The sequence below is a fragment of the Tasmannia lanceolata genome, unplaced genomic scaffold (genome assembly GCF_043159265.1).
Source record: "Tasmannia lanceolata isolate RefF3 unplaced genomic scaffold, GAP_Taslan_0.1 ptg000003l, whole genome shotgun sequence".
NCBI lineage: Eukaryota > Viridiplantae > Streptophyta > Magnoliopsida > Canellales > Winteraceae > Tasmannia > Tasmannia lanceolata.
The window spans coordinates 16,124,040-16,141,119 of NW_027518680.1; the positions used below are offsets into that span (position 1 = coordinate 16,124,040).

The 17,080-nt window shown below is 41.6% G+C and overlaps 1 protein-coding gene across 13 annotated transcripts in view; it reads right to left on the reverse strand.

The window, feature by feature from the left end:
* LOC143852494 (uncharacterized) overlaps positions 1 to 17,080 on the reverse strand; it is a 56,480-nt gene that overhangs the window by 4,701 nt on the left and 34,699 nt on the right. For 7 of the 13 annotated variants that reach the window (XR_013236780.1, XR_013236782.1, XM_077361945.1 and 4 more), the window contains one exon: positions 15,913 to 15,964. Coding sequence is in view for 8 of the 13 variants with exons in the window: in XM_077361945.1 (XP_077218060.1) it covers positions 15,913 to 15,964 (52 nt within the window). In the remaining 5 variants the exon portion in view is untranslated. Of the gene's footprint in view, positions 1 to 8,769; positions 8,854 to 15,912; positions 15,973 to 17,080 lie in introns of those variants that run through there. The other 6 variants (XM_077361915.1, XM_077361899.1, XR_013236779.1 and 3 more) reach the window with 4 other exon arrangements.

The window sequence follows — 17,080 nt, forward strand, 5'->3', positions numbered from 1 at the left end:
CCTTCTGAAACGAGTTTCACATTAGGATCCATGGGTGCAGAAGCTGGTTTAACTCCAAGATTGCCTGTTTCTTTTAGCAAGTCCAAGACATACTTTCTCTGTGATAGGAACAAGCGTCTAGAAGAACGAGCAACCTCTATCCCCAAGAAATACCTGAGCTGACCCAAATCCTTAGTATAGAATTCCTTTTGCAAGAAGGTTTTCAAACGTTGTATACCTTGTGAATTGCTCCATGTGATGATTATGTCATTCACATAAACTATCAACAAAATACACCCAGCTGAAGAGTGATAACTGAAGACTGAGTGATCCACTGCGCATTGTTTCATGCCAAAGTGCATGACTGCCTCACTGAATCTCCCAAACCACACACGCGGAGATTGTTTGAGGCCATAGAGTGACTTGCGTAGGCGACACACGTAGAAGGAAGTCTCCCCCTGAGCAACAAACCCTGGTGGTTGCTCCATATACACCTCCTCAGTTAGGTCGCCATGGAGGAAGGCATTCTTCACATCCAGCTGATGAAAGGGCCAGCTATGATTAACAGCAAGAGACAGGAGCACACGGACAGAGAGAATTTTCGCAAAGGGACTGAAGGTCTCAGTGTAGTCAACACCAAAAGTCTGAGTGTATCCTTTCGCAACTAACCGTGCTTTTAAGCGCTCGACAGTACCATCAGGGAGGTATTTGATGGAGAAACCCACCAACAACCAACAGGATGGGCACCAGCGGGTAGGGAAACCAGATCCCATGTATCATTACTATGAAGAGCGCCCATTTCTAGGTTCATAGCATCACGCCAGCCAGGATGGTCAAGAGCCTCAGCCACTAACTGTGGTAAAGACATAGAAGACAAGGAGGAAACAAAGCTCTGGAAGGTACTGGTGAGCTTATCATAAAAAACAAAATTCGAAATAGGATGTGCAGTGGAACGGGATCTCGTACGAGATGCAATAGGAGAATCAGAAACAACAAAGGAAGGCGGAAGAGAAGATACCTGAGAGCGGGAGAGAGGGATCATCGGCTCAGAAGATGATTGTGCGAGAGGAGGTAGAAGAGACCTATCTGTAACTTGGCGCCGTTGATACTGCTGTGTAATTTTAGGTGGAGCTGGCTTCTCCAACGTGGCAGAAGAAGTAGAAGCTGCAGAAGCTAGCCGCACGGAAATAGGAGATGACGGAAGAGAAGCAGGTAGATCTAGTAAGGGAAGCGAGACCTCGGACTCGAGAGAAGGGGTGAAAGATGCCGCGTCATGTTGGAAGAATGCCTCAAACTCAAAGAACGTAACATCGGCTGAGACAAACCAGCGACGCAGACTAGGGCTATAGCAACAATAGCCTTTCTGCGTACGGGGATACCCCAGAAAGACACAACGCTCAGACCGGGGATCGAGTTTGTCACGGCCAGGTCCAAGGTGATGAACAAAACAAACGCATCCAAATACACGAGGTGTCAGAGGAAACTGTTCCTTACTCGGAGATAAAATCTCGAAAGAAGAGGCACCCTCTAAGACAGAGGAAGGAAGGTGATTTGCTAAGAAACACGCCGTGAGAAGGGCATCACTCCAGTATGCCTTAGGAACACTCATGAAAAAGAAGAGTGCAACCTACTTCAAGCAAATAACGAAGTTTCCTCTCAGCAACACCATTCTGTTGAGAGGTGTACGCACATGAAGACTGATGTAAAATCCCATATTGGGAGAGATAGGATTGAAAGCCATTGGTATCAGAAAAATATTCTCTAGCATTGTCAGTACAAAGACATTTAATATTGCAATTATATTGATTCTTAATTTCAGAATGAAATGTGCGAAAAGCAAAGAACACGTCGGATCGACTCTTCAGTAAATATAACCAGGTCATGCGTGAGAAGTCATCAATAAACACAATAAAATACCAAAAGCCAGTACTAGACGCGACCCTAGAGGGTCCTCATACATCAAAATGGACTAATTCAAATGGACTAGACACTCGACTAATGATCCGGGACGGAAACGACACACAACGGTGCTTCCCGAGTTCACGGGACTCGCACTGAAAACTAGAAAAAGGTCTGGGAACCAGAGAAGTCTGCTGCAGCCGCTGAAGTGAAGGATGCCCCAGGCGACAATGCCACTGAAATGTATCCACAGAGCTATGTAAGACAGTAGGCGGCCGGCAGTCAAGATGATAGAGTCCATCTACCTCACGACCCGTTCCAATCGTCTTCCCAGTCGAGAGATCCTGAAACAAACAGTAAGATGGGAAAAATGAGACAGAACAGTGAAGAGATTTAGTAATTTGGCTAACTGAAAGTAAACTAAATGGTGATTTTGGTACACATAAAACAGAAGATAAGGTAAGAGCAGGATGGGGGAGATATGACCAACACCAGTGATAGGTGTAGTGGACCCATCAGCAAGGGTGATAGACTGAGAGGGAGACGAGAAAGAGTGAAAAGAATGAAGCTGAGAAGAGTTACCAGTCAGGTGATTGGATGCGCCAGAGTCAATGATCCATGATCCTGAGCTCGATAGAAGGGTAGTGGGTGAACTACCTGGCTGGGCGAAACCTGCAGAGGGAGGACGAGAACTGAGCCGCAGACGCTGGAACTCCTCATAATCGGCACGGGATACTGTATAGGTGGAATCAGCTGGTGCAGGAACAGAAGTAGAGGGAGCGCAATCTGAAGCCGAAGCAGTAGTAGCACCCATGTGAGCCGAGCGTGCCTGACGAAGCTCGGGATGCAGGGTATAGCAATGGTTAATATAATGTCCCTCGCGCTGACAGTGAGTGCAAAAAGAACGGCTACGGCCACCACCAGAACGACCACGGCCACCACCAGAGGAGGCTCCACCACGAGGCGGGCGAGTACTGCCATCATAGGTCGCGAGAGCAGAACCATCAATAGGAACAGATATCACTGGATCACCAGGAGAGCACTACTGGACGCGGGAGTAAACCTCAGTAAGGGAAGGAATAGCGCCAGAACCGATAATCTGCTGACGAAGATGCATGTACTCTGGACCCAAACTCTCAAGGTACTGCACAACACGGATCTGATCCCTCTGACGGGCAGCCTCTGTGAGATCCGTGGTAAGCGGCATGTAAACATCAAGCTGCTGACAGAGGCCAACGAATTTGCTGTAATGGGTGGCAAGAGGAAGATCACCACGAAGGAAACGCACCCACTCAGAATAGGTAGAGCAGATCCGACTAATGTTTGCCACGCCAGAGTAAAAAAGAGTAAACTGATCCCAGATCCGTTTCGCAGTAGGCAGAAGCATCAAGGGCCCAGAGACGTGAGGGGCCATACTCTGCCACAGAAGGGTACAAACAAGAGCATACTCCTGTTCCCATCAATCAAAGGTGGGATCCGTCGTAGGAGGAGGATCACGACGAATGACGTGGGCTTTCCCACGGGCAATAAGATACTTCTCGACGGCTGCTTTCCAAGTAACGTAGTTTGCCCCATCCAACTTAACAGTAGTGATATGTGGGAATGATCCATCCACAGAGAGATGATGACGAAGAAGACGCCAAAGAGGGTGTCGGACGAACACCAGGAGCCACTCCTGTGGAAGGATTGTCAAGCACCTCCTCCATAACAACAAGCAAGAAAGAAACAGACAATCCAAACCAAGACGAATAACAGAAGATAACAGAATAGGTGGGCAAACTAGGATGCGCCAAGAAAGCTAGACGCGGCTCCAAGAATGACGGGCATCGACAAGAGGGAAGCTATGAGGCACAGAGGGGAGCCGCAAAGACAAACTAGAATCAAAGTAGGTAAGAGATGAAGATCTAACACATAATAACAGGGAGAAAAGAGTGGTAGGGTTTACCAAGGGATGAAACGAAGAGGAGGAAAAATTATGTGGGTTGAAAAACTTGGGGTGTGAGGCTTACCAACAAACCTAGGAATTGGGGGCTGGAAAAAAAAAATCTTATGCGAGGCGAAACACAGCCCTGGAAACTTATTTCCAGGAAAGTGATTTTTTTTTTTTTTTTTTTTGGGGGGGGGGGGGGGTTGTTGCGCGGGGGTACAGGACCGGGAACTATGCGCAGGGTAGGAAAACGTGGCGGGCGGGAGGGAGGGCCTGGTGCCTTCGGCTCGGAGAAGACAGCGTGCCGGTGTGCCTCGGATGAAACTTGGCCCGGAGTTGGGTTTCGCGGCGAGAGGGGTGGCGGGTGGCGGAGAAGATGGAGGCTGATAGAGAACCCTAGGGATCAGAAAACCCTGAGGCCCTGATACCATGCTAGCCGAAAGTTTAGACAGAGAAAATAAATGAGTTAGGGTTATCTCCCCCTGACTCATATCTTTATACTAAAACATAAAGGAATGTACAAAGTCCTAAATGCCCTTAGGCAAGTTACATATTCCAACATACTAAAGCTTTCACTTCATTTGCATCTTTTTCTCCACATGGCCCACATAAACACTGGAGAGTATCACCATTATGGTCCCTGAAAATCCCACCAATCCGACTGGTCCAGGATTGCATAAAGAGCTCCTACGAAATATACATTAGCCAAAGGTTCTGACCATCGAGGTGACACTTTGTGCAAGGTAATGATCCAGTTACCATTTTGTCTTTACTCCGATAAAGTGAATTGATCATGATTTCATCCAGTATCTTCCCAATTGTTTTATGTTTCTCTACAAAAGATAACCTTATTACACAGCTTACGCTCCTTCCATAGATGCCTGATCACACTACAAAAGATGATAATTATTAATTGCCAAAGAGCTTAACCATTTCCACCAAAAGGGACACGAATCCAACCAAATAAGGTTGATGAGATATCGTCCTGAAAGACCCATGTCATGTTGAGTTGGAAAAGAAGCTCTCTGCAAATTTGAAAGGAGAAGTGACAATGCAACAAAAGGTGATCAGTAGATTCCTTGACGGAATTACACAAAGCACATCTAGTAGCGAGGTGAATGTGTATTCTCTTGAGACGGTCGCAAGTATTAATCTTTTTGTCCGCAACCATCCAAGCAAAAGCTGCAATTCTTGGTGTGGGATCAAAGAGGACCATATCTTTGCCGAAGGGAACCAGGGAGGATTAAGTTCACGAAAACGTTAAAGAGAGACCTTACATTAAAAAGAGTGCAACCTTGGGGAGGACCTCAAAATTTATAGATAAAGCAAAAACAAAAAACAACAACAACAAGAGGACTAACAGCCTTGCCTGAGGAACAAAACAAGAGAAACCCCATAAAGGAAACTCAGAAGTCTGAGGTGAACCACAACCCTCTCAAATCTTTAGGCTACCAGAAGATCAGGCCGGTCTAGAAACAAAAGAAGAGGAACCCCAAACCGAGCTGGGAACCTCACAAACATATAGCAAGGCCGTAGAAGCCAGAGTAGTGTTGCATGGATTCAAATTCGTGTGTCGGGATCTGACACGAATTTGAGGTGACAGATTCAGCAAAACCCAAAAAGTAGGTTTAGTGGATTTGGTAATTTTTATTAAATGAAATTAAAGAAAACATATATATATATATATATATATATATATATATATATATATATATATGTATATATTATAGGGAAAATGACTAAAAAAAGGCCTTTGTACTGACTATGACGTGGCAGGGGGGGTGTTTTCTAAATTACCAATTTGAAGTGATGTTGACAAGTTTGGGTGAGGTTTCGATCGAAAATGCCCTCATTTTGAAAACTCAAACGTTTTTACTATTTTTTAGGGCGCTGATATTTCCCCTTAGACTTAACGTATATGGCGCGTTTCCCAACCTTTTTACCGGTCTCTCTCTCTCTCTCTCTCTCTCTCTCTCTCTCTCTCTCTCTCTCTCTCTCTCTCCAACGGGAACAGTTGGTGGGCCCAATAGGAAACTTGCCCTGCCCATACTTTTCAAAATGAACGCCACACCATAGGACGATCCAAACCGTCCATTTGATGGACTAGAACGTAAATAGGTTGCATCCAAGATATAAATTCCATAGGCTGATCCTAGCCCTCGATCTAAATAGAAACTACATATTACACAACCTCTATAGATTGGAGGGTTGCAATCATCCTATAGAAATGATTTTCGGGGCACAACCTATTTACATTTTGGCCCATCAAATGGATGGTTTGGATCATCCTATGGAGTTGGTCGTACAGTAACATTACGGCCCAATCGTAGGCCCCACCCATATTTTTCAAAATGAAGTGTACGGTCCACACGATAGGATGATCCAACCCGTCCATGGTTTGAATCATCCTATAGTGTGGTTCGTACAGTAACAAAAAAACCAATTGTAGGCCCCACCCATATTTTTGAAAATGAAGTGTAGGTCCAGACCATAGGATGATCCAAACCATCCATTTTATGGGCCACAATGCAAATAGGTATCACCCCAAAATATCATTTGCATAGGATGATCTCAAACCTCCAATCTATAGAGGTTTCCATAATAAGCAGTTTCTCTTTATATCATAGGGTTAGGATCATCATATGGAAATGGTTTTTTGGGACACAGCCCATTTAAGATATGGCCTATCAAATGGACGGCTTGGATCATCCTATGGTGTGGACCACAATGTAAATACTTTAAACCACTGCTAGGCTTATATAAACCACTTATAAACACTCTAAAGCACTGCTTACCCTATATAAACACTTATAAACACTCTAAACCACTGCTTACCCTATATAAACCACTTATAAACATTATAAACCACTACTAGGCTTATATAAACCACTTATAAATACTCTAAACCACTGCTTACCCTATATTAAATACTTATAAACACTCTAAATCATTGCTTACCCTATATAAACTTATAAACACTCTAAACCACTGCTAGGCTTATATAAACCACTTATAAACACTCTAAATCACTGCTTACCCTATATTAAACACTTATAAACACTCTAAACCACTGCTTACCCTATATTAAACACTCCAAACCACTGCTAGGCTATATAAACCACTTATAAACACTCTAAACCACTGTTTACCCTATATTAAACACTTATAAACACTCTAAACCACTGATAGGCTTATATAAACCGCTTATAAACACTCTAAACCATTGTTTACCCTATATAAACCACTTATAAACACTCTAAACCATTGTTTACCCTATATAAATCACTTGTAAATACTTTAAACCACTGCTTACCCTATATAAATCACTTATAAACACTATAAACCACTGGTTACCCTGTATAAACCACTTATAAACACTCTAAACCACTGTTAAGCCTGTATAAACCACTTATAAACACTCTAAACCACTGCTAAACCTAAATAAACCACTACTGAGGATTATAAACCACTACGGATTATTATAAACAACTACGGATGATTATAAACCACTACCGACGAAAAAGGTGGGTTTTGGGATTTGTAGTGTAAAGGTAATGATTGCAAGAAAGGTGATTTGAGAGAGAGAGATAGAGATAGAGAATCAAGGGCATTTTCGTCATATGCACTCTTTATTGGTAATTTAGAAAACACCCCCTGCCGCGTCATAGTCAGTACAAAGCCCTTTTTTAGTCATTTTCCCTATATATATATATATATATATATATATATATATATATATATATATTCATGAAAATTTTGAGGGTCGAGTCCGACGAGTCGTTAGGATTTATTTTTGGTAGGAAAGCTAGGATTGAACCTCTGACCTTTAATTTGAAGAACAAAGCCTAGCCATTGAGCTAGAGGCTCAACACCGACGTTAGGACTTTTATTAAGAAAGTCGAAGAGGGAGGAAGGGGGTTGATGTTTGAGGGTGGAGGGTCAAAGCGCTAGGGTTTTTATTAAGAAATGATAGTTTTGCTCTTATTAAAAAAAAAGTTAAGAAAACGCGTTTGAAGGGAAAATATATATGATTCACATTTTAAAAGAAACAACAATGTGTCGGATTCGTGCGGGACACGGTTACGACAAGAATCCAGGTGTGTCCCACACGAATCCATGCCGATTAGTGTGTCGAGACGTGTCAACACGGATTCGGAATAGGAGGGGCAAAGAATCCATGCAACAGAACAGAGGACTATCCTGACTACGTAGAAACTTCAGTTATTTGACCTCTACTAACCTTAATGAGCTGGCTAGCAGACTGATGGAATCGAAATGATCTTTGGATTGATCAGAAGATCCTTTCAATTGGCTAGAATCTGTTACTTGAACAAAAATAGATCATATCAAATATTTGACAATACATTTTGTACCTTGCTAAAAAAAGTGATCCTTGTTTACCAACCGTCCCAGGTCTTCCGCTTCAAATTCCTTACGTATTAAACTTTCAATTGAATTTGGATCCATTAGAAAAGCATAAGATATATTTTCATTCCTAGCTCTATGCATCAGATTGATAGATGGCTCCGCACATACTGAAACAGCTCCCACAACCTCTTCGATTCTATTATAGACATCTGGGATACTGATCTCAAACTATTAATCTGGGAAATCCAGAAGGCAAAAGCTTCTGGTCAAGAAATAAACACTCTAAGCATTCACATTGAACAATTACAAGAAATCCAGGACAAGTCTGCATAGGTGTCAAAAGCTTTGTAAGTACAGTAGTAGGTCCCAAAACACAGAGTAAAGAGATACTCATTCAATGAAAAACAGAGTAAAGGTATCAAGGAGCAAGCATACATAATTTTGGTAAGTACAGTAGTAGGTCCGAAAACACAGAGTAAAGGTAATCATTCGGAAAAAAAAACAGAGTAAAGGTATCGAGTAAGCATACACACTGTCGTAGACTAAGAAAAGTGTAATATGCTGGAAGAATGGACTAAGGAATGCTCCTTTCATACCATTCAAAAAAAAGGAATGCTCTTTTCATCATCACGCTGTGATCTCAATGTAAGGACAAAGCCATGACAGCTTTCTTGGGAAATCTAGAAGGCCAAAATGTGTATACACTAGTAAATCGAGACAGCATTATATACTATGAAAGTAGACAAGGCATAGTGGCGTGATAGCACGCGATAGAAGGCAATGTTCCTCATATAATTACCCAAAAATTTAAGCCACTGATAAGGCACTTTGTCGTAATTTTGACAAGAAATATGTCCGAAAAAAAAACAATCCAGAAAATAAATAAATAATTTAAGATTCTAATCATTTGACTCCTTCAGATTCATGCCACATAGATAGTACAGAATTTAGGGTACAACTCATGTTGATTTTTGGAATTCAGGTTGAGCTTTTACCTTAAAATCGGGTCGGGTTTGGTTTGAATCTGATTCATTTTTTAGCAAAATCTCAATCCAACCCAACCCAACGTGCATAGTTGTACCACATCTCATAAGTAACTTGTTTTTAGCATTAGGAGGTCGACTCAACTTACCACGAACTTCAAATTTTTAAACAAATTTACCGATCAAGAGACAAAAAGTAACACACTAATTAAGAATATAGAGATCAACCCTAACCAAGTAAAAGAAGCCATAAGTGCAATTTAACAAATAGTTAATGACACCCAAATAACCAGCCCCATAGGAAGCAGCTTTTTTTTTTTAAAGATAAGGAAACAATAAACAAACGAAAAGGGAATTACAAAGGGAGGCTGAAACAGCCCTACAAGGTCAAAGAGTTAATGGGCAACCAATAAATAAAGATCTCTCTCATCTCCATCTCTAGCCACTCCATCTACCAGCTCATTCACACATAGAAACATGTTTTAAAATGGGAGCAAGATCTATAGTAAAGTCTCTAAGAGTAACGTTACATTGTTACTTAATCTCCGTGAACGTGACTTCAAAGTAGATGCCCACAAATGGCATTAGAAGAGCCCCCTCCACCATACGAGCACTGGAAACATCTGTTTTGAAGATAAGAAGATCGGCAAAAAGAGCATGCCCTTCCGCCTCGTTGGAGTCCATAATTCCGACCAGAGAACACTAATAACCTCTCACCAGTCATTCATAAACACCCAACCAATGGCTTCCTTTGAACTACCACTGGAGTTTGACGTGAGGCAATTACAAGGCGGTAATACCCACACGGCCACACAACATCCATCCAAAAGAAATAAATGTTCCCCCCCCCCCCCCCCCCCCCCCCCCGAGCGCGCGCGAACTTAATGTCACAGACAATCAGCAATGGAGAGGAGCAGTTCTCATCAAAGATTATCTCGTTTCTTTTCATTCCATAAAACCCCAAAACAACTGCATATGGAGTGATCTTCCAAAGTGTATTACTTATACTGCCAATAGCTCTTACGTGCCACCCCTTGGAAAGCTCCCATGTGTATGTTTGAAAACACCCAAGAAATGCCAAAGCACTTGAGAAAGTAAGACTAAATGATCATATCAATTTGCAATAAAGGAAGAGATTATTCATCGATTCATTCGCATGCCGACAAAAAAGCACACATTTAACAACTTAAATTTCTTCAATTTAAGTACGGATACTAATGATTGCCTTAGCCATCATCCAACAAAAAGTCTAAGTCTCTGCTCTAGGATAGAATGCAACACCAAACAAAAAAAAATAAAAATGGGACTAACTTAGTCTCATCAATCCTACTGTTAGTCTAACCTAGTCTCATTGATGCTATTGTTAGTCAGCAGACTGCTATGCTTACTCGCGCAGCTAAACCAGCCCCAATGAGTGGGATCTGACTAATTACATGGGGTTGAAAAGCCACCCTAGTTCATTGAAAGATTAGGATCACATCCATAGCCTGTTAAAGGATCAAGAAAGGAAGTTTCAAATGAGTAAAATGATCCCGGTTTAGTCAATGAACACTTATCCGACATGATGGGATTATTCGATGACACCATAACTTGAGGGTTGCTATAAGCCTTCGCGGAAGGCTGTTGAATGAGAGCAGCCACACAGGCTCACTTTTTGTCGAATTCATTTAATTCATCTGAGGTGGCTGCTCTCTCATGCAATAGCCCTGCCGCAAAATGCCTTCTGCGATGGTCCCTAGCAAATCTCATATATTATACCACACATTCTAGAAATTACTGCCTACATGCACATAACTGATTCCCGGTTTTGTACCATGCAAGAAGTAAGTCATGAAGGTGATCGCTATGACAGGAGGTTAAATTTTAGTGATCCTATGGCCATGCAAAATTAGGATGAGCCATGCTGTACGGCCCAACCATTCTGAGCCGTACAGCATGGCTGGCCTCACAGCTGTCTTATAAAACTTTCCCTTCAACTTAGGGAAAGGTTTATAAGACAGCTGTGAGGCCAGCCATGCTGTAAGGCTCAGAATGTTGGTCCACCAAGAAGCAGCATGTGCATAAGATGAGTGTAGCAGAGATGTGAATGCTTAGATGGATGTGTGGCCACACAAGGTTAGATAGAATTAAAAATAAAGACATTCGTAAAAAGGTGGGGGTGGCACCAATTGAGGAGAAGATGAGAGAGCACAAATTAAGATGGTTTGGACATATCCAACCTAGGCCTTTGGATGCTCCAGTGAGAAGAGGCGACTCGTGCCAAGTTGATGAAAAAGAGGTAGGGGCAGACCGAAAACAACTTTAGAAACAGTGAGGAAAGACTTGATAGCTAGAAACATAACAGAAAATATGACCTTGGATAGGATAGAATGGAAGAAAATAATCCACGTAGACGAACCCAACTAGAGCCAGGATTAGAGCCGGGTAGATTCCTTTTACCTTCTTCATGAAATTTTTCTAAAGGATTCCTTTAGCCAACCCCAACTAGTTTGGGACAAAGGCTTTGTTGAGTTGAGTTGAGTTGAGTTGAGTTGATGGGTACGCTAGGGTTAGGCAAGACCCCGGCCAGATTCATTTAAGGGGGAAAAAAAGATATACGTGAGAAATGAAAACAAAACCCTACCACACAGAGGATAGGGGAGACACGGCAACAAGATAAAAAAAAACAAGAAAAGAAGATCACCGGTTCAAAACAAATAACAAAAACCAGAAGATGATCGCTAGGCTCCGGCAATATAAGACACCACAATCTTAGCTTACAGCGTCTATCATCCTCTGACTGAATTTCCTAGCTCTTTCTCTCTTCTGCAAGTTCTTATGATTCTTTCTACTTCTTACCACCCTTCATTATCATGGGAGCACTCGGAGACATGGGGGGGTTCTCCATTGTGGAGTCTATGGCATTACCGAGTGAATTACTAGTGGATATCGGCCTTGCTTGTCGGGTGATCTCTCCATTATGGATTGGATCAGGTTCAAGATCCTTTACAGCCGAGAATCTATTTAATCTATTTCCTTCTGCTGAGGACTCAACCCAGCTATAGAATCGATTGAAGTACCATTTGAAGAATTTCCCAAAAGTGAATTTGCTTCATTTGGATGGGTTTCAACAGATTGAGACATATTTTGAACCGGTCTCCATTCCTTTCTCATTTGGGGTGGGTATTGTCTGGGATGGTGGATGCATTCTTCGGTTCCGTGGCCGAAATCTTTGCAGGTGGAACAGGTTTTAGGCTTCCAATCATAGATGACTGGTTGGATAATCTATTCCGAAGAGGTTGTGAGCTTGATGGAATAGGGAAGGGATTGATCGGCACTTATTTGGATGCACATTCTTGCATAGTTGAGTCTAGATGCTTCCGCTGTTTGAGTATCCATATAAAGCGGTTTTCCAATCAAACTTGCAATCCTACTCAAACAATGCTGAGTCCAGAATTTAAGATGAAGACCAGGAAGTCGGATCCAAATGGGTATCTCTGGGAGTTGCTTCTTTTCCAGGTAGGAATCGGGATCCCATCTCTGAAGGATCAGGGGTCTTCCTCCATAATTTTGACCAGCATCTTCTAAAACCCGAGTGCATTCATCCGCATTAGAGAACTTGAAGAGAATGAATCCATGTTCGACAGTGAACATTTGGAGAGATCCAGTGAGTTTCCATTTGTGAGTGAGGGACTCCTTTGGAGACAGCAAATAGGGTCTTTCGCCAAGAAAATATCCAACCAGGCAGTTGGCCCATTTCTTTTCGGATTCTTGCACTTCTGCTTCTTGAAAAATTAGCTCCATGCTCGATATCTCCTCCTCCGCTGGCAGGATATGATCAAGCTTTGTAGGGGCAGGTGGGAGAGTTTGGTTCTTGAAGAGATTTTTCCATGGGTCGATGGGAGGAGGGGCCATTTCCGTTTTCTCCTTGGACATGTTTCCCATGCTTGTCTCCGCTCCATTGTCAGGTGAAGGAGTTTGAAAGTTGCTGGACCGAATTGAGGATGAAGGGGATTTGTGACTATGGTTCTGTAAAGGAGTGTGAAGATCCCTGGCCGATTGGAAATTTGAGGATCTAGCTGGAAATTTGTCTTTCCCGATGGAATTTTCAATTTGAGGTGGGCGGGTTACAAAGTCCAACTGCTTTAGCATTGGTTTATCCCCCGGATCTTTACCAGACAAAAGATCCACATTTTCTTCCAAACAGGACATAGTAGAAAAGGGTAAATCAGCACATTGAGTGCTCTTTGTACCAGCGGGCAGCTTTCCTCCATTTGGGCTAGATTCTTCCATGGATAATGTCTCCTTTGTAGGGACAATAGGGCTGCAAGCAATGGCATTGGAGAGGGATTCATGCCCGAGAGTTCCATCATCAGAGGTCTGGTTTGTGTCCTTGAGATCCTTCAATCTATCATTAAGAAGGGAGAGAAATGTCGCCCTCATCTTCAATCTGATGTTGGATTTGAGCTCTTGCCTTTTTCCTTGTGTTCTTCCTCTTCTTAGTCAAAGAACTACTCACATGAGCTGGGGAGTGAAGCTCTTTGTCCAAGAGTTTCAGATACTTCATTTTGTCATGCACCGATATCTGAAGTTGATCGATATCTCCATTGTCGATAAGAACCCAAAGCTTCTGCATTGTTCCATTCGGCTTAGGAGCCGAATCAATTTTGTGCTTAATAAGCTGGGAGAAGCTTTGTTAATGGAGTTTCAGCTAAACCTGCATCATTTTTGCCTTTAATGGAGGTTTGTTCCACGAGCAGAAGCTCTGTTATTTTCTTTGGTTTGAAACCCCGGAGGACTCATGAAGTATTCTTCCTAGGAGGATTCTTCCTCAAAGGACTCATGAAGGGGGTGAGTCTCGAGTTGGTCTGCATCTCAAGGGATGGGGATTAAAGCAGCCAGCAGGGGGATGGAAGCCGGATCCACCATTGTACAGTGATTAATCCCCAACAATGTCCATCTGTTGGAAGGATTATTGACAGAGAAGAGGTTGAAGGTGCCAAAATCAAACCCTAACCCTAACCTGTCAAGAAACCCTAACCCTATAATGGGCAAAAACGTACCTTGTAGGGGACGGTGTAGTCGAAGAAGCCGCGCTTCTCGAGTGCAAGGGCAATCCAGAATCTCCCCTTTCACGAACCACTCCTCGCTCCTCGACCGGAATCCGGCAAACCACGCCGGAAAAGTACAGACCAAGATCGAGAGAAACCCTCAAATCTGCAGCAAGTGGATCATGATAAAAATGTTCCAATGAGTCTGGTATGGTTAACTATTTTAGGGTTCAGTGAGACTAGGAAATGCGAGGTTTCATAAGATACTAGGCGGATGAGACATTGTTAAAAGAGAAGCTAGCCTAAAGTCAAACACCACATGTGCTTGGGAAAGGTTCTTTGGGAATTTAACTTGACTTTAGATATCTAATTGTCAATCAAATTCCCTAATCATTAGCATATGGTCATGGCATGCATTGATATTACTTATATGCTCGTTGGCACATTACTAGTGTTTGACTGTTACGCTTGTCAATATTTTTTTCTAAATGTACCATAGTTATATACTTATATATAAACTTAGAAAATGAGTTAGTGAAACATCAGTTTACTCGATAAATGCGCAAGTTCATGCTATGGTGAAAGAAAAAAAAAACTCTTAGCTACAAGCTCGTGCGAGATTAGAGGCAATTATATTTGGTTAGTCATGTGAGCATAATAAAGGCTATTGGAGATGGGATGCTGACGTGCTAATCAGATGGAGATTTAGTATGACTTGGAAAAAGGGATGAATCCCGACATTCTCATGCCACAGGTCTCAGTATGCTAGATTACAATTACATAGTCTAGTCAGAGCATTTCAAGGAGGCTATGCTATTAGTTGATTTGTCATAGACGTGGAAAATTACATGTATTAGGAAGCCAGTGACATTTTTGTAAATACTAGGAGCATTATGTTATTTTTTTATTAATTGAGTACTTGTAATTATTACAAGAGAGGGAAAATTTGAACATAACCCAACCTTAGAGATTTTATGGGTATTACAATTTCCAAAAAGTGATTTTGGGTTGGATTTGGAATCTTAGATCGTGGATTATTACAAAAAACAATTTAAGCTTCCATTTCAAAGGAAAATCTCTTTCTTTGGGGGATTAGTGTAGAAATCACTCTCCTTCATCCTCCTCCCATAGCTTTTCCCTAAAGATTGAGCTCAGATCCAAGACATCCATTTTCATATAGCGTGAGATCTACAGGAATAACTCTACAATCGCCCCTCATGATCCAAACACCCCTCCATGGATCATTACTTTCGTCTATAATGTGTTCTTGTTCTTGTGATGACTTCAAGGAGTTTATTTGCTCGGATGCAAGCACACAAAACCCCTCCATGGATCAACACTTTCCTCAGTAACTTGGATGTATGAGCAAAATAAACTGTCAAAAGCAAGCTCCACATCATCTTTCCTTGGATCAATCACCAATATGGCATTAACAGCACAAAATTGACAAAACCAGCATACTCAAGTGTTGATAGAAATGGTGTGTGTTTTTTAAATCACTGTACTACCCAACTTAGAGGAGAACTGATACAAAGTTATCAAAAATGAAAAGGACTCACTCGCACTAGATACAGCATCCCCAAAATTTAAGATCAAATATTTAGCACTGATCAAAATTAAAGATTTAAATCGAGCATATAAGAGTCTATTTACTAAAACCAAAGTCTAGCATTACTATGATCTTCATTTACAGAAATATATACAAAATATGATAAAGAATCCTTACGGGTTCGCCTGAACTAAGAACTCTGTGTGTGAGAAATGAAGTGACATCATACCTGCAAAGCTAGAAAAATAAATTAGGTAGGAACGTCATAAATCCAATAAGAAAAAGAAAAACAAGATCAAGTTCAAAATACCATCAATAGGCTTATATATTAGGAAAAACAAAATCCTATGTTAGGCAATTCAACAATTATTTAGTGATTGCCAGCCTTGAGAACAAAGTTGCTCTCCGAGAGTGCCATGCTGAAAACCTAATTCTAAATCTAGATAAGGCTTCTAATTTTGGGGTGTATTCAGAATTATAAATAAGGAAACAGAAAGGTCAGGGGTATGCTTAATGAAGATTATTGTATTTATGTAAGTCAGTACTTTTACCAACAACTCCTTGAAGATATCTGCTTGAATTTACCATGAAGCCAATTTTTCTTTCCCCAATTATTTGTTGAATTTATAACACTAAAATCGGCATTTCCACTGGATTTTGGTGCACCGGGGTGGTTTAGCATCTTTCTTTCCCGATGAAATTATCTACAACCTATTGAGATAAGTTCAATATGTTCATTGAGTTGGTCAAGATTGAATGTGCTTGTCTAGGTAATATGTAGCCAAGTCAAAAAAACACATACCTATAGGAATTAATCAAAACTTTGCAATAAAACCAGACTTCTTGGAGGATGAAAAAGTTGAAGGGAAAGAAGAATTTGCTACTAGGATAGCTTTATGTGTGTGTGTGTGTGTGTGTGTGTGAGAGAGAGAGAGAGAGAGAGAGAGAGACGTGTTGAGCGCACCAGTTTTTTGGTGCGCTTAAGTTGTTATAATGCCTCCCATTAGTTCCTGTATGTGGGACCCAAACATTTAAACGAATGGGAGGCGTTATAACAACTTAAGCGCACCAACACCTCTCTCTCTCTCTCTCTCTCTCTCTCTCTCTCTCTCTCTCTCTCTCTCTATATATATATATATATATATATATATATATATAGAGAGAGAGAGAGAGAGAGAAAAAACGGTTCCTACACACATGTGTAGATAAGTTATCTACACACTAGCTTAAAATACAGTGGGGGCCACATTATTTGGGTGATCCAAACCATTCATTTTTAAGGCCCTCACATAGATAGGGTGTCCACAAAAAATCAGATCCAGAGGATCATCCTAACCATTCGAAC